This window comes from Cebus imitator, unplaced genomic scaffold (assembly GCF_001604975.1).
Source record: "Cebus imitator isolate Cc_AM_T3 unplaced genomic scaffold, Cebus_imitator-1.0 Scaffold33, whole genome shotgun sequence".
Taxonomy (NCBI): Eukaryota; Metazoa; Chordata; class Mammalia; order Primates; family Cebidae; genus Cebus; species Cebus imitator.
In genome coordinates this window covers 6,002,123-6,026,925 of record NW_016107348.1, presented here as the reverse complement: position 1 = coordinate 6,026,925, position 24,803 = coordinate 6,002,123, and the positions used below count along the sequence as shown (strand labels likewise).

The following is a 24,803-nucleotide window of genomic DNA, read 5'->3' as shown; positions in this document are numbered from 1 at the left end:
AGCCACTCTTATTTTAATAAGGCTTTAAATTATAAAGCGACTATTTGCATTTAGAGGTAACTTTTAACTTGTCTTAGGATCTACCATACTTTAAATTCACTAATAACTTAAAAGTGGCAGAAGGTTTAGATAACTTTTTATTCTAAGAATTATTTAGGCCAACTGTGATTATATATTAACAATGAGATTCAAAGAAGTTTCCAAAAATCATTAAAGAGAAATGAAAAAAAAAAAAAAAACTTGAAAATTCAAGTTTCTTAAACTTGACCATAGCAAAATCAACTCAGTTTTGTTTTTGTTTTAATTTAAAAAGAACAGTATTTTTGTGTTATCAACTTGTGTATTTAATTCAGATCAAACAATTTTGGTACATGCCAATAAAATTGCAAAGGTTAGAGGTATCCTCCTTTAGTGCCACAAAAGAAAGCTATTTCATGCTATACAGTGCCAAGGTCTATTCTATAGCTTTCTGGCACTGTATTTTCCATATGCATCACAAATATTAAAAATAATCACATGCGTATAAATTTCAAAGCATAAGACTATGCTGCTTTTTTTTTTTTTGAGATGGAGTTTCATTCTTGTTGCCCAGGCTAGAGTACATAGTGCAATCTTGGTTCACGGAAACCTACACCTAAAGAGTTCAAGCGATTCTCCTGCCTCAGCCTTCTGAGTAGCTGGGATTACAGGCGCCTGCTACAATGCCTGGCTAATTTTTTTGTACTTTTAGTAAAGACAGGGTTTCACCATGTTGGCCAGACTGGTCTTGAGCTCCTGACCTCAGGTGATCTGCCCACCTCAACCCCCCAAAGTGCTGGGATTACAGGCATGAGCCACCGCGCCTGGCAACTACATTGCTTTTCAAAATTATTTCAGTTTACAGTTCTGTAAAACTATATTGGAATAAAAAAATCATGTTAAAAATATTAATATATTTGTTTTAAAGAGCAGTGATAATTACCTTACCATATATTTATTCCATAAGTATTATGGAGTGTCCATTACGTGACAGGCACTATTCTAGAAGTTATAGTTACACAGTAATGAAAAAGTTCATGAAGTTTACAATCTGGTATTTTTTTTTAAGAAAGGGAAAAGGTGGAAACACTCTTGTGGTCTCAATTAGAAATAGGGATTATTGTAGGAGAGAAACAAAGAGTTGAATCTAAAAGCCATTAGTTTATAAAATTTGTAGGCGACTCCTAGCAATTCTGAAAAAGTTGATAAGCCTAGGAGAAAGAGAAAAGTAATAAGTGAATAATACTTTAAAATTAATAGTGTTTACCTTTGAATTCCTTCAAGAATATCCTTCACAGCTGCCATTAACTTTTGCAGATATATAAATGCTTCCTCAAATGATGCTATATTTGAAGTAGTCAGAGTTGAATTTGAGCCCAATCTCTGAAATACATCTGTGCTAAAATAGAGAAAAAGAAAAGATACTCATAGGTGTACATACATATTTAATGTGATTCAAGTATTTCTGTTGCAAATGTATAAAATAAAGTAGTATTTATTATCATTAATATCTCAGAATGCTGATCTATTTAAATTAGAAATAAAAGATAGTGAAATATGGGCTAATATTCATGTAAAGGGTCTAGGTCAGACACCAGACAGGTCTAATCTAAATTAATACTATGAACATTGTGTGAATATTGTTTCATTCTAAGAGACCATAAGAGAAAGAAGAAAATACTATCAATCTGCAATTCAAGTCAGTACAAAGGATGAAGAAAAAAATAAGAGATCAGATTATTTCTGCTGAAACTGGAAGTTTATCCTTGTAATTCCACTTGCTGAAATCTCTCATAAAGGCCAAGTGTGGTGGCTCACACCTGTAATCCTAGCACTTTGGGAGGCCAAGGTGGGCGGCTCACGAGGTCAGGAGTTCAAGACCATCCTGGCCAACATGGTGAAACACCATCTCTACTAAAAATACAAAAGATTAGCCAGGCATTGTAGTGCATACCTATAGTCCCAGCTACTCGGGAGATTAAGGAAGGAGAGTTTCTTGAACCCCGCAGGCGGAGGTTGCAGTGAGCTGAGATCATGCCACTGTACTCCAGCCTGGGCAACAAAGCGAGACTCCATCTCAAAAAAAGAAAATAAAAAAGAAAGAGAAAGAAATCTATCATAAGTTAATAATAGTTATTCACAATCAGGCAACAATTAGTAACACCCTAAATGTGTAACAATATAAACAGTGTTAAGTAACAAGTAAGTTGGCCACTTAACAACATACCAAACTAGGTTGGGCATGATGGCTCACCCATGTAATCTCAACACTTTAAAGGCCAAGGAGGGAGGATCACTTGAGGCCAGGAGTTTGAGAGTAGCCTGGGCAACATGGTTAGACCCTGTCTCTACAAAAAATTTAAAAATTAGTCAGGCGTGGTGGCACTGCCTGTAGTCCTAGCTAGTTGGGAGGCTAAGGTGGGAGGATCACTTGAGCCCAGGAGGTCAAGGCTTCAGTGAGCTGTCATTGTGCCACTGCATTCCAGCCTGAGCAACAAAGTGAGACCCTGTTTCAAAATGAAGCAAATAAATACATGCACACACCAAAAAAACACCAAACTATTAAAATAATTCTTATACCACCATGAAATAGAAAAATAAAAGTAGAAAAAATTTATAACATAACAACAACTATATAAAAATTCAAAACATATTGTGCTTGGTTTGAATAGTATCCCCCCATAATTCATATATTCACCCAGAACCTCAGAATGTTACCTTATTTGAAACAGGGTCATTGCAACGTAATTAGTTAAGTTAAAAGGAAGTCATGCTGGATTAGAAAGGGCCCTGCTCTATGTGAAGAAAAAGGCAGAGATGGGTGACATATCTACAAGGCAAGGACTGCTGGCAACTACTAGAAGAAAGGAGAAAGACATGAAACAGATCCTCCCTCAGAAACTCCAGAAGAACCAAACGTGCAGACACTTGGATTTCAAATGCCTGGCCTCCAGGTCTGTAAGTGAATACACTTCTGTTGTTTTGAGCCAGCCAGTTTGTGGTACTTTGTTACAGCAGCTGTAGGAAACTAATAATACTCCTAAAAAACAAGGCTGAGTATGCTTAATAAATTCACAACGTTAACTAGGGTAGACTTTAGGAAGTAGCACTCAAAGAAATTTTCTCCTCTAGTTTACACTTTCCAAAGTATTCATTTTATAACTGTGGTAAAACACACCTAACATAAAATTCACCACTTTGAACATTCTGAAGCATGTAATTCAGTGGCATTTAGTACATGCACAATGCTGTGTTAACTATCACCACTATCTAGTTACAGAACATTTCATTACCCCAAAAGGAAACTGTGAGTCCATTGAGTGGTTTCTCCCCAGAATTCTCCTTTTGTCCCGTCAAACCCCTGCAACCACCAGTCTGCTTTCTGTCTCTACAGATTTGCCTATTCTAGGTATTTGTATGTGTGCATTTGTTATTTTTTAGATAAAACCAAATTTATTTAAAAACATTTACATTTAAAAAATTTTTCTACGCTTAAAACCTAAAAAGAAAATCTAAAAAGAGAATACGTAATACCCATAGTCTACCAACCAGAGATAAGCATTGCTAACATACATGGTTCTTTCTTCAACTTTTTCACAATATATAAACAAATTGTGTGTGTGGAGGTATGAGAGAGTGGCTGGGGAGGCAGGAGGACACTGAGAGGAAAAACAGGAAACAACATCTTCCAGGAAGGCCATCAGTAAATCTTTAAAATACTATATATCAGATACTATCATTCCAAAAACATCCATTATAATTTTTATATAGATTTACACAGTTCAGGTAAAAGGATGAGGGCACTCATATGTGGAATCAAAACAAACACAAAAAAACATTGATCTCATAAAGGCAGAGAGAACAGTGGTCACTAGAGAATGAAGAGAGGAGAATGAGGAGAGGTTGGTCAACAGGTACAAAGTTACAGTGAGATAGGAGGAATAAACTTCTGGTGTTCTATTGCATAGCAGGCTGACTATGGCTCCAAGTAAAGTACTGTACATTACAAAAGCAAGAAGAGAGGCTTTTGAATGTTCTTTTTTTTTTTGAAATGGAATCTTGCTTTGTCATATAGGCTAGAGTGCAGTAGTAAAATCAGCTCGGTACAACCTCTACCTCCCAGATTCAAGCAATTCTCCTGTCTCAGCCTCCCAAGTGGCTGGGACCACAGGCACATGCCACCACCATGCCCAGTTAATTTCTGTATTTTATTTTTTAGTAGAGACGGGGTTTCACCATGTCAGCCTGGCTGGTTTCAAACTTCTGACCTCAAATGATTCGCTCATCTCTACCTCCCAAAGTGCTGGGATTATAGACATGAGCCACCACATCTGGCCTGAATGTTCTTATCACAAAGAAGATCATGATAAATGCATGAGGTGATGAGTACTTCATGCATTTATCATGAGATATTCATCACGTTCACTAGCCTGATCATTATGCAAAACATATATCTACTGAAACGTCAAATTGTTCATCAAATTGTACCCCATAACTATATACAATTATGTCAATTTTAAAAATAATTTTTAAAAAATTCCCCCCAAATTTAGTACCTGTTCTGATATATTGTAATCCAAACATTCTCTAGGATAGACCAGATTTCTTGATGCCTGTTGGGTTGGGGAAGATGAGAACCTGAGAAAACCATGATTTCTTGATTATGAGACTTCATCAGTGAAGTGCCTTCCTGCTTTTTAGTCACTGTGTTTTCTGAAGAATTTGGCTTAAGTTTTGTCTTGACCTGGGGAAATAAGAATTACATAAAATGCAGCTAGTTCTTCATTCGTAGATGAGAAAAAGGGAATGACACACTGTGCTTACAAATGTTCTAGCTTTCTGAGAAGTGGTGGCAATTCTTTTTCCTTTATTATATACATAATATTCCCCGAAAAGAATCAGAGTTAGAAAAGATATTTTCCTTTTCCATTGAAATCAAACAGTATTTCCAATCTACTTATAGTGACTTGTTTAGCTAACATGCTAATGTCTATTTAATAATACTGCTTAGGCAGTAATATACTCAGAAGTGCACTCTAAGATAAATGAGAACAGAAGAAAGCGAAGGCAAGAAGCCTAGTTAGAAGGTTACTGAAATAATCCAAGAGGAGAGTCCTGAGAACATGGATTAGCTATAAAAAGGCAGCAGAATGAAAAGAAAAATAAAATGCACGTAAGAAATATAAAGACTTGGCCAAAGACTAGATTCTGGGAGTGAGGGAGACCCTAAGACATTCTTTAACCTAGATGTGTTAGAAGAATGACACAAATGATAGGAACTTAAGGTGGTCATAAATCTAGGGGGGGGAGAGAGAGAGAGAGAGAGAGAGAGAGAGAGAGAGAGAGAGCGCGTGTGTGTGTGTGCTTTCTAAATGGACTGAACCTTCTTGATTACTTCCCCAGAGGAATGTATACAGTTTTACTTAGTAAAAGTCAAACAGACAAATACTTTGAAGCAACACATCTCACATACATATACAGGAATTGATGGAAATGCTATTTGATATGCCACCATCACTGAAATTTTAAACAGCACATTAACTTATGCATTGCTGATGAGAGACAATATACTATAATATTACATATTATAGTGTAGTAGCAATAAACTGTAGTGTGTATTTGTCTGTGTTTCTAAGTTTTATGGCTTCTTGTCGTAAAGCTAAGAAGAGAGACTTGTATACCTATGTAACAAACCTGCACGTTCTGCCCATGTACCACAGAACTTAAAGTATAATTAAAAAAAAAAAAGACAGAGGCTGCTTGCAAATAAGAATCCTCTTTGGATGAACAGAATATAAGTTTGTTTTTTAGGTATATGTTGAGTTTGAGATATAAACAGTTATCCAGGTAAAGACACTAGCAAATAATTGGATACATAGATCTGCAGCTTAAAAATACAGCTAAGAATTATTCTCATGGACACAAGCCTTAGGAGATGAAACAGGTAAACTGATGGGGGAAAAGTAGGAACTAGCAAAAATAAGAGGGGAAGAATCACTATGCAATAACAATAGAAGCCAAGGGAGTCAGGTTTCAGGAAAGAAAGCAAAGACACCACCAAGTGCTGAAGAAGGGCTAAGAAGTAGAAGAATGAGAAAGAGTGATAATCTGAAAGCAATGACAACTTATGGTTTCTTTTAGTGGAGTATGGAGATAAAATTCTACTTGTAAAGGATTAAAGGGTAAGTGAGTGCTCTCACACTTTGTATTCTAGCCTTGTTCAGTTGGTTGAAAAAAAGAAAGAAAAGAAAAAAGAGACAAGAAAATAAAACAACAAAAGAAGTGCAAAATGAAAACAATGGTTAGAAATTACTTTTTTTTTTTTTTTTTGAAACAGGGTCTCACTCTGTCACCCAGGTTGCTCACTGCAACCTCTGTCACTAGGGCTAAAGTGATCCTTCCGACTCAGCACTCCCCAGTAGCTGGGACCAGAGATGCAAGCTAATCAGGCTGAGCTAATTTTTGGTATTTTTTGTACAGAGAGAGTTCTGCCATGTTGCCCAGGTTGGTCTCAAACTCCTAGGCTCAATTAATCCGCCTGCCTTGGCGTTCTACAGTGCTAGGATTACAAGCATAAGCCACCATGCCTGGTCATAAATTGGTCTTATAAGAAGTTTGGTAGTTGACGGAAGGACAGTGCAGTAAACAGAATGGCCAATGGAAAGTACAGTATTTAAGAATAGAAAAAAATCTAAGCATATTTCAAAGCACAGTAAAAGAGATATACTATTGATTCCAGTGATTTTTTTTAAAAAGTATCACATGGAGGAAAAAAATATTAACGTTTAAAGTATCTGATAGAATGGACAAAATATTTAACTATAAGTTTAAAAACTTAGTTTTTTTGGTCTTGGCTCTATTACAAACATGCTTTGTAAACTTAAATAAAATTACTCTGTTTCTCTAGGCTTACATTTCCTGTGATCAAATGATGATTTCAAAGGTTAGCTTCATGGAATGCTAATTTCATGCTTATTAAATTTTTTAAAAATAAAATTTCCAATACTATCAGTAGTAACAGTTAATATGTATTGAGCTTTTGTTAGGTACTTTCTCAGATTTTTATGTTAATTAGCTTATTTAATCCTAACGACTACCCTGTGAAACAGATACTATGATGATCCATATTTTATAATCAAGGAAACTGAGGCACAGAAAGGTTAGTTAACTCAGCCGAGTTCACATAGATGATAAGAGGCATGAGCAGGATTTGACCTTCAGCAACCTGCCTAGACTGAGGTTATGATCTCTCTCCATTTGTAAAAGTAAATGTTACCCTTCTTTATCTTCTGGGGCAAGAAGAAAAATTAAAAAGATGATTCTTACCATTTTTGCCTGTTTACATTAAATTCTGAACTTAATAAATAGACATAAATGAAAAGACATTTTATCCTGAGACAATTTTTTATCACCAAATATATTTAAAATACAGCCCAGCACTTACCTAATGCCTCTTTTCTTCAGCTCTTAAATAGTAGTGTATAGACTACACAAGTGGATTTCTTTATCAAACATTATATAGCACTTACTACATGCTAGGCATTAAGGTCTCCACAGACATTAACTTGTTAATTCACATGACAATTCTAAGGCCAGTATTATTATTATGCTCATTTTACAAAAGAGAGAATTAAGGTCCAGATTGTTTAATTAACTAGAAGTTGAAAACACCGCAACTCAGGATCCTGAGGCACATAAGTCTAAAGCTTATTAACAAGATTGACTTTAATTATTTTATCATCTTAATAAAAGCAAGTCCTATTTTTTTTAGTGGTTAGAAGGCCCATAAAATAAAAATGTACATACCCTTTTCCTATTCTCCCCCACCACCTTATATGAAAATCTGCAAAAGGCAGGGCATGATGGTTCATGCCTATAATCCTAGCACTTTGGTAGGCTGAGGCAGGAGGGCTGCTTGAGGCCAGGAGTTCAAGACCAACCTGGGCAACAAACTGAGACCTGGTCTCTACAAAAAAATTTAAAAATTAGCTCAACACGGTGATACATGCCTGTGGTTCCAGCTATTCAGAAGGCTGAGGCTGGAGGATCATTTGACACAAAGAGGTCAAGGTCACAGAGAGCTATGATCATACTACTGCACTCCAGCCTGGGCTACCAAGAAAGACCCAGTCTCCAAAAAAAGAATCTGCAAAATGAACAAGTTAGTTTATCTCCATTTTAGTTTCTCAGAAGCAATCAAATAATAAATATTCCTCTTTTCCTGATTTTCTACACTTAATAAATTAAGATTAGGTAGTTTTTACAGTTACTAGGAGATGCCCTATCTTTGGAGGTATCTATTTGTTGCTCAAGTTACTGAGATATGACCAAATATATAAGACATATATTAAATCTAATGCAGTCTATAAAACCGCTCCTGTTAAAGGTACATTTCAGAGCATCAGTCCCCAACCTTTTTGGCAACGGGGACTGGTTTCGTGGAAGACAATTTTTCCACGGACCAGTGAGTTGGGGGATGGTTTCAGGATGATTCAAGCATATTATACTTATTGTGCACTTTATTTCTATTATTACATTGTAATATATAATGAAATATTTGCCCAGGCATGGTGGCTCATGCCTGTAATCCCAGCACTTTGGGAGGTCGAGATGAGTGGATCACATGAGGGCAGGAGTTCAAGACCAGCGTGGCCCACAAGGTGAAACCCTATCTCTACTAAAAATACAAAAATTAGCCAGGTGTGGTGGCGCACACCATAATCCCAACTATTTGGGAGGCTGAGGCAGGAGAATCGCTTGAACCCGGGAGGCAGAGGTTACAGTGAGCCAGGATTGTGCCATTGCACTCTAGCCTGGGCAACGAGAGAGAAACTCAGTCTCAAAGAAAAAAGAAAAGAAAAGAAATAATTATACAATGCACCATAATGTAGAATCAGTGAGAGCCCTGACCTTGTTTTCCTGCAACTAGACTGTGCCATCTGGGGTGATGGGAGACTGAGGCAGGTGGATCACCTGAGGTCAGGAGTTCAAGACCTGTCTGGCCAACACAGCAAAACCCCATCTCTACTAAAAATAGAAAAATTAGCCAGGCGTGGTGGTGCACATCTGTAGTCCCTGCTATGCGGGAGGCTGAGGCAGGAGAATCACTGGAACCCAGGGGGTGGAAGTTGCAGCACTCCAGCCTGGGCCACAGAGTGAAACTCTGTATTTACAGTTGCTCCCCATCACTCACATTACTGTCTGAGTCCCGCCTTTTGTCAGATCAGCAGTGGCATTAGATTCTCATAGGGGCACACCCTATTGTGAACCATGCATATAAGGGATCTGGGTTGCATGTTCCTTATGAAAATCTAATGCCTGATGACATTAACATTTGGGGAATCAGGGCAGGGTTAAGAATATATATGGGAATTCTTTGTACTGCTCTTGTGACTATTTTATAAGTTTGAAATTATTTCAAAATAAAAAGTAAAACAAGAACAACCATACTCCCAAGTGCCACTATCAAAAAATAGATTCAGTAGGGTTTGCGCAAGTCTTGGCATCTGTATGTTTAAAACAATTTCCTAAGTATTTCTGATGTATGTGAGACCTACTGGCCTAGGGCACTGTAACTGAACAGTCAAATAGCAATGCAGAGCTCTCTCCCATCCATAAAAGAAAATAATATAAAATACCAACAACTGCTGTGACACTCCTTCCATAAAAGGATGTGGATTTTGTAACTTATAAGAACTGCTTACTCTCTATTCAATTCATTTACTTAATGCCTTTGGTATATTAGAATAAGTTAGAATCAAATTATCCTTTACCTACTGTTGTCTGCTAAACACATTTTCAGAACATATATAATTAGCTACTCTAACTGGCATTCCAAAGGCATCTTACCTCTGCAAATGTCTGAAGCAGTTTGTTTACTTGAGCAAAGGCCTGTGGAAGAATACCATCATAATTTGACCTTGTACTGAAAGCATGTAACAAACTTCTAGAATCCTGAAGCAAGAATTTCACTGTTGTAAAATCCACTGCATTATTAGCTGGTAAAAGAAAATTAAGAAAGAAAAATATAGAAGAATGAGTATACATCATAAAAATGTCTTTGGAACACTAATATTAATCGTGAAATTTCACAAGAATATACATTTACACCTACATGCCACTCCTAAGTTATCTCTCTAGTATAAAAAGCAATAATTAAAAAGATTTAGTTATAAAGTCCTTTGAGTTGATTCTGGTATTCGGAATTCAGATTTCAGGAGTTCTCTCAGCACAGTCACCTTCAAAGTAAAGTTAAAGAACATTACAATTCTCAGAAAAAAAGAGAAAATCACCAAAGAAACAAGTCAAACCACAGATTTCAATGCTGAGGTGATTTCACATACAGAGAGTACTATGGAGGGATCAGAAGAGTCAGACCATATTGGTAAGCACGTCAGTTATATATGGTACCTCTCATCATCACCTCAGCTATCTACATAGTGATTTATCTTCAACGCCGTTACATGAAACTTTATACTATGTTTACTGAAAACTATGTGTTATCTCTATATGTAGAACACAACTTCAGGAGAGAAAACCAGTTTGGGCAACAGTGAGAAGCAAAATGAGCCTGCAGAATTTTTTTCCTGTAAATTAAAAGTGAGATAATCTACAAACAATAATTTAAAGGTATAAAAATTTTCTCTCAAGGAACTAAAACTGCTTACATTAAATCCTCAAACTAGTTGGGAAAGCTGGTGGCAATATTTTCAACAATTTCAAAAGTCATAAACAATAAAATTAAGTAACTGTCATAAAACTCAGAACAGAAAATATTATTTCCATTATTAATGCAGAATGCTACCTAACAGTTTTCAAAATAACAATGCTACAATGTTGTTTACTTTTTGTTTTAATGTTCACAGTTTCAGAGACTCTATTGTATTCTCAAACATCAGCATGGCTGTTCATTGGCACTAGGAGTTTAAAGGAGTTCCTCTGTATCACTTAAAAAGAACTTGCTTATGAAAACCTGAAGGGTCGAGTGAAATAAAAAGCGTATATTAATAATTAATTCCACAATATTCAGAAACTCTAATGTAATGTTTATAGCCAAGCCTCTGGCTCCCTTTATCCAAAAAAATTAAAAAAAAAATAATAAAGCAAGCCAATATAATTCCTTACAGTAACACTTTTATTTCTTTTCAAAGCCAATGACTAGTTTACATTCTTGTGGGAAATAAGAGATGCTACACACAGGACAGACTGCAGATTTGACAAACTTAGTAAATCACCTGAGGAAGATATAACTGGGCAAAACTTCTTTGAAGGGTGCTTTTCCAACGTAAGGTGTGTTTAAAGAGGCTTACATACATGAATTAATCATTTTATTTCTGTCTTACAAAAGTTCCTTTCTAAGAATATGAGGAAAAGAGTAATAACAATAACAAATCCAGTGTACAGACACAACAAAAAAAGAAATCTACATGGATGACAGTCTAATGTTTACCCTAAGGCCAATAATTATTTAAAGCTAACATGGGTAACAAGTCATAAAAAAGTTACTATTTTCCACACAATTTTCTATGAACTAATCTAAGGATACATGCTTGTTATTCTGAAGTCAAACAAATACATAATTCAACAGTAGCTGAAGATACTACTAAAAATACATAATTCAACAGTAGCTGAAGATACTACTAAAATATAGTAAACAAGACCATAAACCGTGATTTTTCTAATCTAAATTTATCTTAGAGCAAGAGGTACTTTTATAATCCCATGACATATTCTTCCTAAGTCACTACATGTTAGGCATCAGATTCTTCTAGATCAAAGATCAATAAACTATGTACACAATGATTGCAAAACTGATTTTTAGCAGAGGATACAATCATCACCTTCACTTCTCTCCTTATTGTCAGTTAGAGCTGCCACCTACCACCTCTCATCTGTGTCTAAGAGCAGGACCCCCTACCAAGAAAAACAGATGGAAGACGGCAACTAGATACCTCATTTTTTACATTAACTTTGAGATCACACATAGTTTATGGACTTTTTTTTTAAAAGATCAACTAAATTGGGCAGGGCGTGGTGGCTCATGCCTGTAATCCCAGCACTTTGGGAGGCCGAGGCGGGTGGATCACGAGGTCGAGAGATCGAGACCATCCTGGTCAAAATGGTGAAACCCCATCTCTACTAAAAATACAAAACATTAGCTGGGCATGGTGGCGCGTGCCTGTAATCCCAGCTACTCAGGAGGCTGCGGCAGGAGAATTGCCTGAACCCAGGAGGCGGAGGTTGCGGTGAGCCGAGATCGCGCCATTACACTCCAGCCTGGGTAACAAGAGCGAATCTCCGACTCAAAAAAAAAAAAAAAAGATCAACTAAATTATGCCCCTGGTAAAAGATATGAAAAAAGGTTCTACATGCTTTATAAAACTGCTTTGGAGAGATGTCCAAAATGTTGTTCCATGTCCTTTCTATAATTGTATCCCTAATAAAGAACTTCTACACCTAAAGGCAAGGACGGGAAAGTGTCGTTCCTTAAAAAATTGGTAACTTTTAAAAATAGATATTCATCTAACATCTACCATGGATGAGACAAAAGGGAATGACTAGGTGCTTTAAATCCCCTAGGGGAAATATTTATTGACTTATCTTATTTATGACTGACACATAATTGTACATATTATGGAGTACAATGTGATGTTTTGACACATGTATAAACTATGTAGCTTTTTATCCATTGCTCAATCTCTTACTATCCCCTACCACTGCACCTTCCCCATCCTCTGGTAATCACTATTTTTCTCTTTACTCCTCTGAGAACAACTCATTTTCAAAGAGTTTACACTTCAAGGAAAAGACAGAGAATAAGGTACACCCAACACAGAATATGTATTTTTTTTTCCTTTTTGTCTTAGCTGCTATGAAGCTTAATGTTAAAATCGGGGCTCAAGTGCTGCAATGATTATTTGCATATGATTCATGATAAATCATCTATTCTTCATCATCTGGCCTTGGTGCCTTTAATAATTTAATGGCCCTCTTGTACTCAGGTTGTTATAAGGCATCACAGTTATGTTTCAGGAGTAGGCTGGATATAACTAATATATGAAATAATAAACACATCACTTCATGTGAGGAGTTTGAAAAAAGTAAAGAACCAAATGAACCCCTAATAACAATCACACTTTGCTTTTTTATATTATATATATGTTTTTTGAGATAGGGTCTCATTCTGTTGCCCAGGCTGGAGTGCAGTAGTGCCATCTTGGCTTACTGCAACCTCCACCTCTCAGGCTTAGGTGATCCTCCCACCTCAGGCTCCTAAGTAGCTGGGACTACAGGCATGCACCACCACACCTGGCTAATATTTTTATTTTTTGTAGAAAGGGGGTTTTGCCATGTTGCCCAGGCTGGTCTTGAACTCCTGGGCTCAGGCAATTCACCCACCTTGTGATTACAGGCATCAGCCACCATGCCTAGCCTTTGCCCTTTAAAGGCATAGCAATACAAATCTAGTTACTTGATTTCAGACAAGTCGCTTACTGTTTCAAGACTGGTTTTCTTGATTGTAAAATATAGGCTTTAATAACGTTAAATCAGTTTTCTCACATTTTTTTCGTCACAGTAGATAAACGTTTTTTCAAGTCCTACATAGAACTCCATATATAAACAAATTTTTAAAAGCTGCTCCGGCTAAAGCTGGGGTTGAGGGCCAAAGGCACCATCAACTAGACTCCCCATCAATCTTTCCATCGCCCGTCTGTGGCAGCAGAGGCACTTCAAGAAGCCCAAAATTCTGTTCAATATAGTTTAAAAACCAACTAAGTTGTTCACTGTAGTCTCTTCCAGTTCTAAAATTCACTATGCACCAAAGCCAAAGGTCTCCTATTCCTTATCCATATAGTTTAAATAGAAACTCTGACACATTACTTAGAAAATGAGTATATGAAATGTGCTCAAAGTTTGCATTAAATACCATGAGAAATGAAAAACATCTAATTCTGTTGGTATATCTAGACTGTAAAACATGATTTTAAAAGTTTTCAAAGTTAAACATCCTCAAAAATTATATATTCACAGTATCTTGAAATATCAACAATAATACTATTTACAGTCACAAGCTCTATGAGCTGCATCTATTCATCCAGTTTCCACCACTACTTTTAGAAATTAGAAGTATAAATGATTGACACATTCTTCATTAATTTATCTTCACATCCCATGGAATATATCTGCTAGTCTGACTTAATATTGTATAACACTGATAAAGAGAAAATTAAAAGATTCATACCTTTACAGAGATTTTTGTATAGGTTCTCAATAGTTAAAAGCAAGTTCTTTTCCATAAATAATCCAAATACAGCCAACCAATGTTTTTTAAAGCACTGTAGTAAATGTAGTAGAGTCCATGGTGGTTTCAGGTACAGAATCTAAAGAGTATGTAGAAAATAATTAACACCTCTAGTTTTATTATTACTATTACAAAAAAGAACCTACTTAGGAATTCCTACATATATTTCTAGGCAAAATATAGTTAGCTGAATTATTTTAAAATTAAAACATGTAAAGTCAATCATAACATTAAAATGCTAATTACATTGCAAATTGCTTTTGTAAAACTCATATTAGTATTAATCTTTATAGTTTCAGAAACTGTATGTGCAAAAAAGAAAACATAGTTCTAATCAGAGGAAACATAGTTTTCATTAGCAAAGGTCCTTCAACCTACTTGTCAACACAGTCATCTCTATGAGAAAATTAATCAAATTATTTCATATAACTGGGGGAAAATCCATACAGATAAAAGATGTCTACTAAACAGATTGATCATTTAGTTCTATAAGATGTCAACACTTCCTTTTCTGAATCATTCATATATATGCAATTACTTTCCTCATCCCTACTACTATGAGATATCAAAACTCCTAGTATCTTCTGATAATTCGTCGTCATTTTGGTTCAACTTCGATAATATAATCAAGTAGCAAATACACTGTCCTGGCAAATATTAGAATCTCACTGAATAGCTGGAATAGATATAAGCTATGATTGATGGGAAATCATATTTCTTCTAGCTATAAAAGTGAACAGCAAACAAACATTAAACTGAACTTTTGAAACCACTGTTGTTAAATTTGGTGTTTTACTGATTGTTGAAAAGGTGTGAATCCAAAAAACTTCAAAATATCTTGCTAATACAATCAATGTATACTCTGATTCTTATATTTACATGGCAGAAGCCAAAATATATACTTCTTTTTCTGAACATATTGGTAGGGAGATTCCTTATATTAGACATTTTGACTCAAATTAAATAGATAAGTTTTTCTGAGTTCAATTTAAGCACCATGGGACAGTGCATCTGACACACAACAGATGCAAAATAAGTATCTGTCAACTCAAAAAAAAGAATAACATATATTCCTAATTTTTAAGAAATGTCCATCATCTACCTATAAAAAGCTATTTCAAAAATTTGAAGAAAAATGTAACATGATACAGAATATTCAATGAAACTTATGCATTTTATACAAATTTCTTAAGATAACAGATCTTCAGCAATAAAAATGATATTTGCAACTAATAGAGCTGAATTAATCACCTCCATCCAGAGATTTCCAAAAGCAATTTTCATTTCTGTTTCTAATATTGTAGATAAACCTGTTCCAAGAGATTTTTCAAGATCAGATACAATGCTCTCAAGTAGAATGGACAGTCCAGAATTTGTAGATTCTTCCTTAAAACTCTCTTTCAAGGATGTTGTTTCTTTAAAACAAATAGTTATAGACTTTGTTTAGAATAATAGCAGTAAATATTATACATATATAATTGGTATATGGCCATAAACAATAAACATTTTATGTATATAATTAAATTTGAATTATATATACAACAAACCAATACTTTATTTTCAAAACAATATTTAGAAACATGTATCTCTACTATAGTTGCTTTAGACGCAACATAAATATATTACTTTAACAAATGCTTTATCTTTTTAACAGGCAATTAAACAACATTTTTACTCAAATAAAAATGTAAGAAATATATGTCATATTTTAACTACATAATATAATTTTATTATGTTTCAAAAGGAGTTACAAGAATGCCTTGGATTTATTCACAACAAAAAAACAAGAACTATGGATCAAAATGGGTTTTTTCCAAAATGGAATATTTTTCTAAACTCAGCCCACATCAATAAATTTCCAGCTTAACCACCTTCATGCCCTCCTCTTTTAAAAAAGAGACTTTATTATTTTAAGTGATATCATTTCATTAACATTACTTTTTAGATACTTTAAAACAACTGTAATTTTATTATGGCAAAATTCAAAATATTAAGTGGCTGATCTCTGCAAAGTGAACAAACTAAAGGCACACATCCCTTGAAAAATGGTAAACTAGAATATGCTGTTATTCCTTCAAAGGCCATTTTGAATATTATGACAAAATCTTATGTTATTTCCAAAAGGGGCAAATAAGTAGCATATATGTATGTATGAATACTTACACAATTATATATAAAATGCACATATATTATAGACTTTAATAATCATTTTCCCCAAAGAGGGAAAAGGTGGATGTACTTATAAATAATGTCAGATTTAATATAATATTCCTTCAAATATCAAGCTATAGAACAGATTATTCTGGTGAAAAAAGAAATGAAATAATAGTATTGCCCTTACCTAGTTTGGTTTTTTTTTGTTTTTTTTTTTGTTTTTTTTGAGACAGAGTTTTGCTCTTGTTGCCCAGGCTGGAGTGCAATGGCACAATCTCAGCTCACTGCAACCTCCGCCGCCAGGGTTCAAGCAATTCTCCTGCCTCAGCCTCCAGAGTAGCTGGGATTACAGGCACCTGCCACCACGCCCAGTTAATTTTTTGTATTTTTAGTAGAGACAGGGTTTCCTCATGTTGGCCAGGATGGTCTCAAACTCCTAACCTCAGGTAATCCACATGCCTTGGCCTCCCAAAGTGCTGGGATTACAAGTGTAAGCCGCTGTGCCTGGCCTGTTACTTCTTAATTATCCATTTAAAATTTTAAAAAAGAAAACTATTACTATATTCCAATAAGTTTCTCTATTACTTGCTGAATTTTTACCATATTAATAGAAGGCTATAAATAGAAAGCCAATTTAAAAAAAGGAACTAAAAAATTATCTCTATGTTATCTCCTACAACTGCCATTAATTTAAAAGGGATATTCTGTTTCACTTGAAGAAAATGAAGGTGAAAAACCAAGGTATACTCTGCAAGCTACAAATTAGCATGCACACAGTGATTATATATACGTAAAAATGTATGAGTATGCAGACAAAAACATCAAATTAATTTGTAAAAATACACGTAGAAAGTAATAATGCTAATTATGTTTTCTTTTGGATTACCATTATAATTTTCATTTATTTCAATGATTTACATGCCAGCAAGTATTCCAAATGATATTTTAAATGTACAAGACAAAAATTTACTATTGATTCTAAGGTTATAAATAATCTTAGTGTATAAAATAAGACATATTTCTAATTATTATAGTAAAAATACTACCTGCTTTCAACTGTTGCTTAGAAATACCAGGCTGATGACACACATCTGTGTTCAGAGATAAGTGTAATAACTCTGCACTCAATTCTTCTTTACTGAGTGACTTCACACCACTTACTAGGCCTTTGTTTCTTAAGTTTCTATCATCCCTAAGGGTGGGATTAGGAGGAAAAGATATTTTTTGTAAGATAAACCACATGGCAACTCAAAACACATGAGATCTAGTCAGAGGCAGGTGATTCTCAGCCTATACATTGAGAAAGGATAACAACTTTTTTTAAAAAGTAGAGAAGATAAAGGAATTTACACAGTCACATCATATGAGCTTTGGAAACTAGGCACCATTCTAAAGCGCTATATCTATATATATTTATCTATTTAATTCTCACAACAGACTTCTGAGGTAGAAACAGTATTAACTTTACCCCCATTTCACAGATGGAAAACTGGGTTGTAAAGAGATTAAATAACCTGTCCAAAGTTATACTTAGTAAGTGGGAGCTAGAATTGAACACAGGAATGCGATTATTAGAGAAATAAACAGTTGAGAGCTATGTATGAGAAATAATTTACAGTGGGCAGCCAAGTACAAATTTACTCAGATTAAGCATAAGACAAATAGCATGAACTTGCTGTTTGCTGAAAGAAGCCAGGTTTGAACACAGTGCATGAGACCAGTTTATGAGATTACAGAGAAAGACAAGGGCATTAAAAAACAGAAGGACATTTAAGGGCTTCAATGGGGAAATGATGTGATCAGATCTGTGTTTATCAAACTGTTGCAGAGGCCAGTAGGCATCTAGCTTCTGTTAATGGCAGAGTAGGTTGGCCACATTAACTCTCCTATAAATGAGAATTATAAAACCTAGACCCCCCCCCAAAAAAAAATTAACTATTTGAAGGTACTAGAGAGCAACAAAATGTAGGCAGAAGCTGGAGTGGGAGTCTACCCTGACACAGAAATGCATAGTGAGAACTACAAGTCCCTTTTTACCTGAGGGCATTTCCCAATTCATCAAAGTTGACAAGCATTAGTGGCTTGAAATGTCAAAGAACCATGTTCAAGGTTAACATGGCAGCTAGAAAGTTAAGGGAGAAACTGAAGACAAGAAATCACAGAGCAAGTAAGCCCCAAAATCTGCATATAAATTATGCCCAGAAAAAAACAACGTACTGCCAACAGTCAAAGTAATCAGCAGAACTAGACTTGGATACAACATAGATGTTGAAGCTATCTGACAGCAAATTTAAAGTAATTTTTATTAATATGTTAAAGGCACTAATGGAAAAGGTGGGAGAAGGGAAAATCAAGCAGTTTTGCAGAGATGAAAACCATAAGAATGAAATGGAAGTGCTAGCAATAAAAAAACACAGTAACAAAAATAAACAATGCCTTCAACAGGCTTGTCAATAGATTTGACAAAGGCAATCAAAGAATCAACAGACTTGAAGGGAAGTCAAAAGAAATCACCCAAACTGAAACAAAAAGAGAATAAACGATTTTTTTTTTAAAGTAGCCAAGAGCTTATGGGACAATATATACAACAGCAATATACTTATACTACCTGTGAAGCAATATAGTATTTGCAGGTAGACTTTGATAAGTAAAGACGTATATTGTAATCACTAAGACAACCATAAGAAGTTTTTTCAAAAAGTATAAATAAGTAAACAATGGAGACAAAAGGGTGTGATTAAAAATGCACAATTAATCGAAGAGAAAAAGGAAGAAAAGAATACATGGAACAAAACAAATAGAAAGTAATTTGCAAAATGATAGATTTTAATCCAACAAATTAAATGTGTATGGTCTAAACTTACCAGTTAAAAGACAGAAATTGTCACATTGGTCAAAAAAGAACCAACTATATGATGTCTACAAGAAACTAACTATACAGACATAGACAGGCTAAAAGTAAAAGGATACCAAAAGATATACCATATAAATACTAATCAAAAGAAAGTTGGAATAGTTGCGTTAATACTAGACAAAGAAGACTTTAGGACCAGGAATATTGTGAGAACCAAAAAGGACATTATATAATTATAAAAGAATAAATTCTCCAAGAAGACAAGCATAAACAATCCTAGATGTATATGCATCTCACTGCAAGTTTCTATCTTTCTGCCTGAGGGAATTCTCCAATTCATCAATGACTTTACCACAACAGAAAGCCATAGCTTTAGTGACTTTCATGATATGTGAAGCAAAACAAATAGATCTGAGAGGAGAAATAGACAAATCTACAATTATAGTTGGAGACTTCAATACTCCTTTCTCAGTGATGATAGAAAAAGTAGATAATCACTAAGGTTACAGAAGACCTGAAGAACACTATCAACCAACTTGACCTAATTGAAATTTATGGAATACTCCACCCATAAGAGCAGAATACACATTCTGTTCAAGGGCACAGAAAACACTCACTAAAACAGACTATATTCTTGGCCACAAAACAAACTTTAACAAATTTACAGAAATCATGTAAGTTATGTTCTCAATTCATAAAGAAATTAAACTACAATTCAGTTAAAGTATCTAAAAATTTGCAAATATATAGAATTAAGCAACAAATGTCTAAATATTCTATGGGTCAGAGAAGAAGTCACAAGGGAAATTATAAAGTATATTGAATAGAATGAAAATGAAAACACAACATATTAAAATTTGTGGGATACAACTGCAGAAGTGCTTAGAGGACATTTATATCAGTACCAAATAAGTGATCTAAGTTTCTACCTTAAGAAACAAGAAAAAAAGAGCACAAAAGGGCAAGAGAGTATGTTCTGGGCCAGGCACAGTGGCTCATGTCTGTAATCTCAGCACTTTGGGATGTCAAGATGGCTGGATCACCTGAAGTCAGGAGTTTGAGACCAGCCTAACCAACATGGCGAAATCCCACCTCCACTAAAAATACAAAAATTAGCCAGGTATGGTTGTATTCCTAGCTACTTGGGAGGCTGAGACAGGAGAATCACTTGAACCTGAGAGGTGGAGACTGCAGTGAGCCAAGATGGTGCCACTGCACTCTAGCCTCGGTGACAGAGTGAGACTCCGTCTCAAAAAAAACAAGAGGAGTTACCGATGTGTTCTATATATTGACAGGATGTGAGCTACACCATTGCATCCATATGTCAGCATTGTATAGTTGTGATTTGTGCATTTCCTCAGCTACTCAGGAGGCTGAAGGAGGAGGATTGCTTGAACCCAGGAGTTTGAGACCAGCCTGGGCAACATAGCAAGACCCTGTTTGTAAAAAATACAACTAAAGAAGACCACATAAGACTGGCTAATTCACTATATATAGATTATGAAGAAAAGGCAGGTATCAAAGTTTACTCCCTGGTTTCTGGCTTTAGCAAATGGGTGGGGGATGACCCTTTTCATTCAGGCAGAGAAGAGTTGAGAAGAAAAACTCAAGAGTTCATTTACAGAGATGATAGGTTTCAGATGTCTATAGACATCCAAGAGACATCAAATAAACAGGTGAATAAAGTAGCCTGGAGTTTGGAAGAGCAATATGGATTGGAGACAATTGTGTTGCTAGCCCAGACTTAGGATTGTAAATGTAAGCACTTAGAATGATGCATAATATGTGTTACAGAAGTTTTTCCAATTATACTATCACTATCAATTGACATAATCATCATCCATTTTAAGTAACAAAAAAATATATATGTCCTAACAATAGTAGGTATGTCTTATACAATACACATGACTATCACTATTTTTTTTTTTTTTTTTTTTTTTTTTTGAGACAGAGTCTCGCTCTGTCGCCCAGGCTGGAATGCAGTGACGAAATCTTGGCTCACAACAACCTCCACCTCCTAGGTTCTAGTGATTTTTCTGTCTCAGCCTCCCAAGTAGCTGGAGCTACAGGAATGTGCCACCATGCCAGGCGAATTTTTGTATTTTTAGTAGAGATGGAGTTTCACCATGTTAGCCAGGCTGGTCTTGAACTCCTGACCTCATGATCCACCTGCCTCAGCCTCCCTAAGTGCTGGGATTACAGGTGTGAGCCACCTTGCCAGATGGATTATCACTATTTAAAGAAAAAGCAAACAAACAAACCAAAAAAAAGAGAGGAAAAAAACAGCCTCACCACTTGGAACGTGACTATGCCACAATTAAAAGTAAGGTTTGGGTATAAATTTTCAGTCACTAAAAAATAGTATGTCTGTTAATACCCAAAAAACAATGAATGTATAAATAATGAGAATTGATAAAGTTTTGTCAATTTAATTTTCATTTTAAGCTGAACTAAAAAAATAACTACACAACAAAGAATTACTTCTCAAATTTACCTGAAATTCAAAATGGTTTAAATATTGCTATTTCTATTTCAGCCTTCAACAAACTCCAAAGTAATATGTCCTAGATCAAAATATAATTTAAAACATATAGATAAAAATCTCCAATATTTCATTTAATGGCAAAAAGAATAACATTATCTTTGAAGACAGCCAAAATAACAACACTGACAAGAACATTTGCAAGAAACATCTTAGGGCTACTGATTTCTATAATCACTCCATTTCACATAAAGAGTTTGAGCATAATCATGAAGCTATAAAAACTCCATTTTGTAGTGAATAAAATGCAGATTAAAACTGCAAATTTCAAAGCATGATGTAGGCTGATTTTTTTAAAAAAACTGCAAATTAAAATCGCTCTTCTGTCCCTTCAGAACCTTTTCTCATACATGACGAATAAAATTTTGTTTAGCATTATCTTAGTTTTATCTTTGAACTAAGTTATGGAAAGGGATGTAGAAAGGGAAGATGCAGGGGGAAGGGAGAAGAAGGGAGAATACTCTTACTGAACTCTTACTATATATTAGGCACTATTCTAAGTCCTTTATATATATTAACTGATTAAATACTCACAATAATCTCATGAGGCAGGTATTATTATTCTCCCTGCTTATTTCACAGGAGGAAGCTAAGTTAAGCAACTTGTCCAGGGTCTCAAAGCTTGGATCTAGGACTCCAAGCCCGGCAGTCTAACTTTATAACAGGCACCCAGCACACAACTCCAACTAAACTACCCTACCTCCACCTCACCAATAAAAAAGTAAACAAACTTCTTGTCTCATGACTAAAACATCCTGTCAGATTCTGATTTTTTAAACTACTTTAGAGGGATATAAAGTTGTCTTTTCCCCTGCTTTTTCAAGTTTTCTGAATAGTACTAAAATTAAATTCAAATTAAACTTCATCTACTTGAGATCTCATTCATCTAGACCTCACATATTATAATAAGAATATCAGATACAAGTGGGTGTGCTTACTGGCAGATTTTGAAAATTATATACGTTTTGATCTTTGGTATGCTGGATACAGTGTGACGTTTTTTAAATTATTTGGTTTAAAAAATATAAAAAATAAAATGCCTATGAAACTCACGTGCACAGAATAACAAAGGAACAAGGGAATAACTCCTGGTACTGAAGACAGCATTTTAGTACTCGATCATCATTGTTCTCATCACTCAATCCATCTGCAAATTTAGTAAAGACAACCGTTAATAAGCACACTAGAAACGTGGGTGCCACAGAAACAATCTAGGCTGTATTTACAAATCAAAAATATACAGATATTTCAGTTAGTTAAGGTATGATACTATGATGATAGACACAAGTCATTATATATTTGTCCAAATCCACAGAGTGTACAAACACCAAGCATGAACCTTACATAAACTATGAACTCTGGGTGGTAATGATGTGTCAATGGAGGTTCATCAACTATAACAAAGGTACCACACCAGTGAAGGATACTGATAATCGGGAAGCTATGCTTGCGTGGGGGCCGGAAGTATGTGGGAAATATTGATGTCTTTTGTGCAATTTTCCCATGAAGCTATAACTACTCTCAAAAAATCTATTAAAAAATATATGTATCTCAGCTGGGTACAGTGGCTCACGCCTGTAATCCCAGCAATTTGGGAGACCGAGGCAGGTGAATCACTTGAGGTCAGGAGTCTGAGACCAGTCTGGCCAACATGGTGAAACCCCCGTCTCTACTAAAAATACAAAAATTAGCCAGGCTTTGTGGCAGGAATCTGTAATCCTAGCTACTTGGAGTCTGAGGCAGGAGAATCACTTAAACCCGGAAGGCAGAGGTTGCAGTGAGCTGAGATCACACCACTGCACTCCAGGTGAGACTCCATCTCAATATATATATACATATGAGTGTGTGTGTGTGTGTGTGTGTGTGTGTGTGTGTGTGTATGCTACTGTGATATATGTCTTCTCATATATATGAAAGAAAAAGCTTTAAATAAAAAGATGAAGAAAGTAAAATAATTTTAAAAAAAACTTTGAATCTAAAATTCACATAGCATATAATTGTAGATTTAATGTGGTTAGTTCACTAATAAAAACTAGGATATGGCTATGAGTAAACTCAAAGGAAAGAAATGTGATCAGAAGGCTAAATGTCAGATTAGAAACCATAAACTATGAACTCTAGTATCAATTCAGTCACTTACAGATTATAAGTAACTTAACATCTTCTCAGCTTAAGAAGTCTGTGAACTAACAAGCAATTGTTCTACCAGCAACTGAACTAGTTCCTGTGTCTGCTCTTCCTTAATCTCTATAGCAATACAATTAGAGATATACAGGAGAAAGGAATATGAGCCCTAGGCAGGTAATGTAAAAAATAATTCCTAACAAATATTAATCAGTTGCTAACAGGTTGTCCTCTGGCATTCTCTAAGCCTCAAAACCTGTAGCAAAAATTCAGTTTTTGTAAAAATAATGCAGGCCAGTTGGGGTGGTGCCTATAATCCCAACATTTTGGGAGGCTGAGGCAGGAGGATCACTTGAAGTAAGGATTCCAAGATCAGCCTGGGCAACATAGAGAGACTCTGTGCCTACAAAGCAACAACAACAGCAACAAAATAGCCAGGTCCAGTGGCACACTTCTGCAGTCCTGTAGTCCCAGCTACTCAGGAGGCTCAGGAAGGAGGATCACTTGAGCTCAGGAGTTCAAGTCTACAGTGAGCTACGATCATGCCACTGCACTTCAGCCTGGGTTCAGGGTGCAACCTCATCTCTAAAAAAAATTAAGAATAAAACTGGCCGGGCTCAGTGGCTCATGCCTGTAATCCCAGCATTTTGGGAGGCTGAGGCAGGCAGATCACGAGGTCAGGAGTTCAGGACCAGCCTGGCCAATATGGTGAAACCCCACCTAAACTAAAAATAAAAAATTAGCCAGGCATGGTAGCATATGCCTGTAGTCCTACCTACTCTGGAGGCTGAGGCAGAAGAATCTCTTTT

General features: G+C 35.4%; 1 protein-coding gene across 7 annotated transcripts in view; it reads right to left on the bottom strand.

The window, feature by feature from the left end:
- The window catches only part of SWT1 (SWT1 RNA endoribonuclease homolog), an 86,995-nt gene that overhangs the window by 31,137 nt on the left and 31,055 nt on the right, over positions 1 to 24,803 (bottom strand). For all 7 annotated transcript variants that reach the window (XM_037737076.1, XM_017524517.2, XM_017524518.2 and 4 more), the window contains 7 exons: positions 22,924 to 23,017; positions 17,521 to 17,666; positions 15,572 to 15,735; positions 14,261 to 14,399; positions 9,868 to 10,016; positions 4,575 to 4,762; positions 1,286 to 1,417 (listed from right to left, as the gene is read on the bottom strand). In XM_037737076.1, the coding sequence (XP_037593004.1) occupies positions 1,286 to 1,417; positions 4,575 to 4,762; positions 9,868 to 10,016; positions 14,261 to 14,399; positions 15,572 to 15,735; positions 17,521 to 17,666; positions 22,924 to 23,017 (1,012 nt within the window). The remainder of the gene's footprint in view (positions 1 to 1,285; positions 1,418 to 4,574; positions 4,763 to 9,867; positions 10,017 to 14,260; positions 14,400 to 15,571; positions 15,736 to 17,520; positions 17,667 to 22,923; positions 23,018 to 24,803) is intronic.